The sequence below is a fragment of the Berghia stephanieae genome, chromosome 2 (genome assembly GCF_034508935.2).
Source record: "Berghia stephanieae isolate SIO BIC M18660-M18661 chromosome 2, UCSD_Bste_1.3, whole genome shotgun sequence".
Taxonomy (NCBI): Eukaryota; Metazoa; Mollusca; class Gastropoda; order Nudibranchia; family Aeolidiidae; genus Berghia; species Berghia stephanieae.
The window spans coordinates 59,463,480-59,470,979 of record NC_088361.1 but is presented as its reverse complement, the minus strand read 5'-3'; the positions used below and the strand labels follow the sequence as shown (position 1 = coordinate 59,470,979).

The 7,500-nt window shown below is 33.5% G+C and overlaps 1 protein-coding gene across 3 annotated transcripts in view; it reads left to right on the top strand.

Annotated features, from left to right (window-relative positions):
• Positions 1 to 5,190, top strand: part of LOC144965248 (phospholipid scramblase 2-like) — an 18,313-nt gene extending 13,123 nt beyond the window's left edge. Inside the window, exon 8 of one of the 3 annotated variants that reach the window (XM_078900385.1) lies at positions 578 to 5,190. In XM_078900385.1, the coding sequence (XP_078756511.1) occupies positions 578 to 675 (98 nt within the window). In that variant the 3' untranslated portion in view covers positions 676 to 5,190. The remainder of the gene's footprint in view (positions 1 to 577) is intronic. The other 2 variants (XM_078900387.1, XM_078900388.1) reach the window with 2 other exon arrangements.
• The last annotated feature ends 2,310 nt before the right edge of the window (positions 5,191 to 7,500 follow it).

Genomic DNA, 7,500 nt, shown 5'->3' with positions numbered 1-7,500 from the left:
GCGCTGATATGACCTTAATTTGTTGCAAGCGCAACCCTTAAAAACCAACAAGCAAAACAACTATTTTTTTAGGAGTCTCTTAAAAAATATTTAGGTGATGTATGTGGTAGAAACGGCACATCTTGCATTGTGGGGCAGCGTGGCACAGTGGTATGGTATGTGCTTTCAATCCAGTCTTATAACTGCATAATTTTCAGTGCTTTACAGTCAACCCCGACACAATTCATTCAGAATGTGTCAATAATAGCAATGGTTGGGTATTGTTTTGTTTTTTTGTTTTTTTTTTGTTCTTGTTTTTTGTTTGTTTTGTTTGTTTTTTTTTTGTTTTTTTTGTTGTTTTGTTTTTTTAGTTTTTATTTAATTTTTTCATTCTATTCTTTTATCTGTTTCTCCTTTTTTAATGTTTGTATTTAAAAAATGTGTAATATATTGTTACTCATGTTTTAAGAGCATTTAAGGAACACTTGGTCCATTTAAATCCCTATTACTATTATGATATATGAATACCGGATTGGGGTTATTGATCACAAAAATTATTCGAAACAAACGGTTTTTTTTTCTCACTTTTCACTCCTAGACACATCCTCCCTGTCACCTGTTGACAAAGTGAGAATACTGGCTACCTCCTTTCTACTGGATTTCAACTATTTTCAGAGACATGGGAAATGTTATTGAATTTGATGAAAATTGTAAAATTGTTCATTTAGATATAATTTAGATATATATATGAATTTAACATTATCATGAGTTATCAAATTTTATTCTCCTTTTTAGAATTGCTGCATCCCCCCCCCCCCCCCCCCCCCCCCACTTGATCTATATCTCAATGAGTGCGGTTTGGGCTGAGGGTGTTGCTGTTTTTTTGTTTTTTTTTGGAGGGTTTGGGGGTTTTTTTTTTGGTTTGGGGGGGGGGGGGGCTGCTTTTTTTTTTCTTTTTGAAATTTTGTTTTATTTACCTTCCCCCCCCCCCCCCCCCCCCCCCTTGTTTTCCTTGTTTTCCTCACTCGATCAACATGCAATTGGATACCAGCACTACTACATGGAAACAATAAAAAATGTCTGCAATAAAGATTAGTAATGTAACCAAATATTGAAATTAGATAATCAAATTCTTATAGTCAGAAGCAGCTCCACTTTGTTTCCAACCAATTTTCGATTAGGCACCATATGTTAGGAAAGCCTTTTCTATTGAGCTAGTATAGTATTCATTTAGTAGCTAGTTTTACATAATAGCCACCAAGACTGAAACTCATTTAAATTCAGCCTTCATGACTTCAAGGGATTATGGAGACAAAGATCTCTAGAAGTAAATTTGTAATTTGTTTCCGCTAATTTTCCGGATATTTATATTCAATTGTTCAAAAGTTATTAACAATATTTTTAAAAAACACTCACAAGAGTTATTTGTTTTATGGAAATATTGCTGCCTAAAGTTATATAACACATTCATCATTAGTGTGTATTTCATTCACACCATATTCGTTGGAAATTGAATATACCAAACCCACCATTAATTTATCTTCATTCATCATTGTTATTCGACTATTGTGGTAATGATAAACATTTTTAACTAATGATAAGATACAAATGAGATGTGATATGGCAGATCGTTGACCAAAACAGGGAGTGTTCATATAATTACCGTAATTGATTCACGTATTATTAAACATCCCCTTTCGGTTTTTCTTATATTAGTCAGGACTATTTATAACAGGGATCCCACAAAAATGGAAGTCATCATCCCTGCTTTAAATAAGTCTGACTAATCACACATCTGCCGCTTGGACTTATTATGGTATAATTGAATCTACAGATTTAAAAGAGACAATGCGGATGGATTTGGGTTTTGTTTTGTTTTTTTTGTTTTTGGGGGGAGGGGGGGGGTTGTTTCTTTTTTGCTTTGTTTTTAAATATTTTTTTTGTTTGTTGTTTTGTTGTTTGTTATTTTTTTTGTTGTTTTTTTTTTTAGTTTTGTTTTGTTTTGCTTTTGTATTGTGGTCTCATAGATTCAGGGACAATTTTTGGAAGTACTGTTTTATATAATAAGACAAAATCTTTTGAAGCATATTTGTTTGATTGTTTGTTTTGTTTTGCTTCTTTTTAATTTTTGTTTTTTAAAGAGGGCGATTGACTGCAAAGGTCTGCATATACACGAAAAGTTTGGAAATCTTATTGAAACATAATAAATAACAAGGATTAATAAACTTCAGGATGGATATTTTGCCTACTTTATATATATACATTTGTTTTTAGCCACGTTCTGGAATTTTCTTTGGCAGTTTTATATTTTACTTCTCTGTATTTTGGATTGTCAAGGGGAATTTGGTGTTGAATCATAATAGGCCTTACAGAGCTGAAATTACAAAACAGTTCACTACCCTTAAATATATAATGGCTTTTTTTTTCACTCAACACCAGTCTTGATATCAAGATCATAAGATTCCAAAAGGCCTCATTCCGGTGTTAAAATTAGCAGGAGGCTTGTTCTGTTATTGATATGGTGCGAATGTTACATCAAAAGTATATTATATTATCTTTCTATTAACATTGGTGTCAATAACATTTTGAGTAATTTTCATACGAAAAGAGAAAAAGAACTCACAAAACATGATGTAGATTCAATTTCTATTCATTTCAATTTCATAATCCATCATCTAACCTCCCTCCCCCCCCCCCCCCCCCCCCCAAACACCGTATATTTCATATATTTATAGTATGTGCCTTGTTGGATTATTCTTTGAATTAATTTTTTGTTTGTTTTTTTGTTTCCTTTTTGGGGTGATATTTTGGGGTAAATTCTTATCATTTGTTTTGGTGATTTATATTCCTTTTAAATTAATATACAATATATCTACTGTGGTCCACATTGCAATAGCAGTGTTATTTAGTTAGACTTTTGAAGACCTCAGACTGAGCAGACAGTTAAATTCCTGTCGGGATATATTATGTATTATGTACTTTTATTTTATCCCCTATAACCCAGGAATCATAGGAAATCGTGAATTTTGTGTGTCAGTCTTCCTTTTCCTTAGCGCAATGTCGCAAGTGGTCTAAAACAATACTAGGCCCGATCTCTCTCTCTCTCTCTCTCTCTCTCTCTCTCTCTATCTATCTATCTATCTATCTTTTTTATTTATTTTTTTTCATTATTTACATGTTAATCGATTTGTTTTTAGCTAATCTGCCAGACCAATATTTGATAATTGCGTGTGTGCACATGCACGTGTCATCATTAATATGTGTGTTTACAGTAGTTATAGATGCATATTCAAATTGAGAATCCCCAATATTCCCTTGGAATTATTCTTGATATATTATGTGATATGTTGTAACTTAATCAATATCATATTTTTTACAGAATTAAAGTCAATTTTGATTTCATGTGATTTGAACAAAATGATAACATTATTATGATACTTAAATCCTTATTTATTTATATATTAATACTAAATTTGCATTCTTACGTATAATGAACTGTAATTACTGTATTTTTTTTATCTTAGACTAAGTTTACATTTACATGTACTTTGAAATGTGGACTAACGTTTACACGTGTTTCTCATATAAAATATTCCTCGATTTCATCAACTCTTCTAATGACACCTTGATTTCTAAAAGATAATTAAGCCTTCCTTTTGGGCAGGGAGGCACTTACTGTGTCTTCTATCCCCTATATTATCTGCTTTCCAACACGCTTTCTGTCTTTGTCTTGGGATGTGATTACTTGGTCTTGTACTGATCCTGACTGGATACCCTAGCTGGGAGGGAAATAGTCAAATGTGTTGTTAGGGTTTTGGGATATATTATTTTTTGTCTTGTAAATCATCTCTCTGTTATGCACTGTTTTATGTTTTGTTTAGTTAATAATTTGTTATATCTGAGTTGTAAAATAGTTGAGTGTATTCTTCTTAGTGGGGACCTGTGCTTGTGTCTGGATGAAACTTTTTGGCGGTCTCAAACTAAGTAATTTGATAGTCTGCTCTTGGAATCTTCATGTTTCCCAGTTGAACCAAATCCCCTTTGTCTCCCCTTTTCTTGGGTGCTTAATTGTATTTCTAGAACTTTTTACTATCTCATTTTCTTACTTTTTACTGGCGCTGATATGACCTAAATGTGTTGCAAGCGCCGTAAAACCCTTAAAAAACAAAACATAAGCCTTCCTTTTACTTTTTAACAGGACGATCTATTTCCTGGCAAGGAAAAATTACGCCAGTTCTATTAATAAACCGAAACTACACAATGTGGTCGTCGATGTTCACATGATGTTCTATTTCAACGGCTTGCAAATGGAGTCCGTCATTAGTGTGGGTGTGTGTGTGTGTGTGTGTGTGTGTGTGTTATTTCTTGTAATCTTTTTCCTTGCTCCACCGTTATGATTGAACAACATTTTTGGGTGACCTTTTCTCACGAGATCTAAATAGCTCATAAAATTATTCGTTACTTGTGAGTGTTTGTATAGATATAATAAAGTTGACGTCATTCGGGTCTTTGTCATTGCTTTTTGCCATCCGCGTTTATGAGTTATTCTCACTAAACTGTATTAACCAGACTATAAACACATAGTTTTGTGTGTTGGTCCGTTATACTTCCGGGTGGTAGGGAAGCATTTAGAACTTCGTTTTTCTATATTATTAATTATGAATAATCTTCAAGATCTCTCTTTTGTTATTAATAACCCAAATTACAGGTCTGATTATCCGACGCAATTATGAGCTTGATTTAGCATTGTTATAATGGACAATAGTTTGCGTTGGTTTGAGAGTATTTCCATGACAACAATGAGCCCATAACGATTTGGGGTTATTATTAGACCTGAAAAGAAATACACGTCGATTGAGACAGATCATGTAATGTGTAAACCTTTTTATGTGTAACTTCTTTTATTTTTTTTTTCTTAATGGTAAAATTAAATTAGGTAACGTAACCATTTTCTAACGAGTTTTTTTCTTTGCTGGAATAATTTGATTTTTCAATGTGTAATTTGTTATTGTATTGAAATCTCCTTCTCTATTGTACCCTCTGAAATGGGCTAGTTACTGTAGCGATTTTGGGATCTTTTGTTGGAAGGAAAGTAATCAGATTTATCAAGGATCGATTCATTACCATCGTAAGCATGTGTCTCTCACACACACACAAAAAGGTCATAGAACATGGCGACGGTAAAAAAAAAAAAAGAAATAAAAAAGAAGTGAGCAGTAAGTTGTCATAAGTAGTACTAAAGGTCATAATGTCATTTTCTTTTCTTTCTTTGATACTCAATGATCGAACTTTTGAATACAAGTCACTCCTATTGGTCGTTTCCGCGTTGTGTGACTTTACGGAGGGACACGGGATATAACTGTAATCCTCTGGAGGGTAGGTCAGTGAAAATAGAGATGGAGAGTTTTCACTCACTCAACATTTGTTGTTTCTGACTGTTCTTTAAATGAGAGAATATTTTGTTTTGCCTGAACCCTAGCGTTTTGTTTTGTTTTGTTTTTGGGTTTTTTAAATGTTTTTTTTTAATGTTCGGGGATTGTATTGTTTTGTTGTTGTTGTCGTTTTTGTTGTCTTTAAACTCACTTTTTATTCTGTGCTTGTATCTGAACGACGCCTCTCTTTGAATGCACAGTGACCGGATCTGTATCTGATTTTTATTGCAGCAAACGATTTATTTCATTTTGGAGAGGTCCTGATAGCTCATTTAGTAGAGCATTTGCTTCACACGTAAGGAAACCGTGTTCTATCTCGGCTGGAGTAGATATTATTATTAGACTCCCTTCTCCTGTCCACCCAGCAGTGATTGGATGGCTGTGTCTGCTTCTGGTGGAAAATATTGTGCTATAAACTCCGGCTTCATGGGTCTTAGGGTTCTGAATTCGGAAGAGCTGCATTTCATTATAAAATTATACCAGAATCTCGTTTGACCGCGTCAGATGAACAAATACAAAGGTTCAAAACCCTCTCTCATCCCGGATTTGTAACTTTTTCCATGATTGTTGTGAAAGTCTATATGACCTTAAAATGTCACAGGGGCCCTTAAACTTCTAAAAATAAATAAAGATGTCAATACGCTTCAACAGTCATGACGTCACTTCCCTCGTAATGACGCATAGTAACTTAGTAACTGGCTCTAAACTATTGGAACAATACGGACGCCCGTATGAAATATTTCTCCGACGAGCATAAAAGTATATCCGGAGGAGAAAAACATTATAAATGTGATCATATTTTGACTTTTATGCATTCTGATCACATGACATATTAAAAGTTCTATCCAGAATGAAGAATAAGAAGTACCGATTTTCTTTGTTTAGAATCACGCTGCTCGCCGTTGCTGGGCGACGTGACATCAGACTATTGAATCCAATGTCTTGCCCATTTTATTGACCCTTAACCTTTCAAATAAAAAAAAAGCCAAATTGAAAACTAAGCCACGAATGCCAAATGTCACTCGTGTTTACATATGTTTTATCCGAGGTGCACATTTTAGCAGGTCTAATAATCGAACGCATTTATGGGCATGATTTAATTAACATTGTTGTTTTGGGCGATAATTTGTGTGGGTTTGAGAGCACCTATTTCCATTAATTACAACAATGAGCCCATAACAATTTGGGTCAATGGTATGGCAGTATTCAACATGGTGATTAATAAGGGAAATGTTTAATTAATTAATTGTACCATTATATAAAAGCTGGTCATAAATTGATGGTACTTATATGCGTTTATGTAAAATACTCACTTTTTTCTGCCGTCAGATCAATCGAACTGACAAAACTTGTGTATGCTTAAACGTTTATGTCAAGTCATAATTAATATCTATTGAGAACTAATCACTCAACTGACATTATAAAAATAATAACAAAGAACTGAATGTTTTCCTCTTCATTCATCCTATAAATCTTTTCATTTTAAATTAATTGTTATTAATGCTCATCAAAAGTGTTGTATGACATATTATTATTATTCCTTTAATTTCTGGTTTTGCATGAAAACAAGTCTTGTTTTCATACAAGGGATACGAATAGTTCTTATGAAATCAAGAAAAACAGGAACACTTGACATGTATAGGTAAATTAAGACGCCTCCTCAGTTCCGATGTCGTTTATGGCGTAATGCACAGGAAAAAACACGATAATTCGAAATCGAACAAAAACACGTCGCATCTGTTTCTATTTCTGTCGGGATTCCCTTCGTGTTTCCCTGTCCTATATATTGATCTATTAATGCAAGGTTGCCGTGATGTTCTTGTTTTCAAAGTAATTTTACCGTTGTCGAGCAGCCCTTGAAAATAAAAATGAATAACGTTAGTAGATAAACAGGGATTCCGCTCTGTTTTTCTTTTATTTTTATTTTAGTATTTCACTTAAAAAACAAACGAGTCACGTGTAAGACTGTGCGGTGCTCGAGAACAGTTAGGTTTATGGATCTGAAGTTCATATCGGTTTTTGAGGCGTGAGAAATACAATAATTATAATAGTATAGAAATTACAAATACGACGTTAATTTATCAGATCT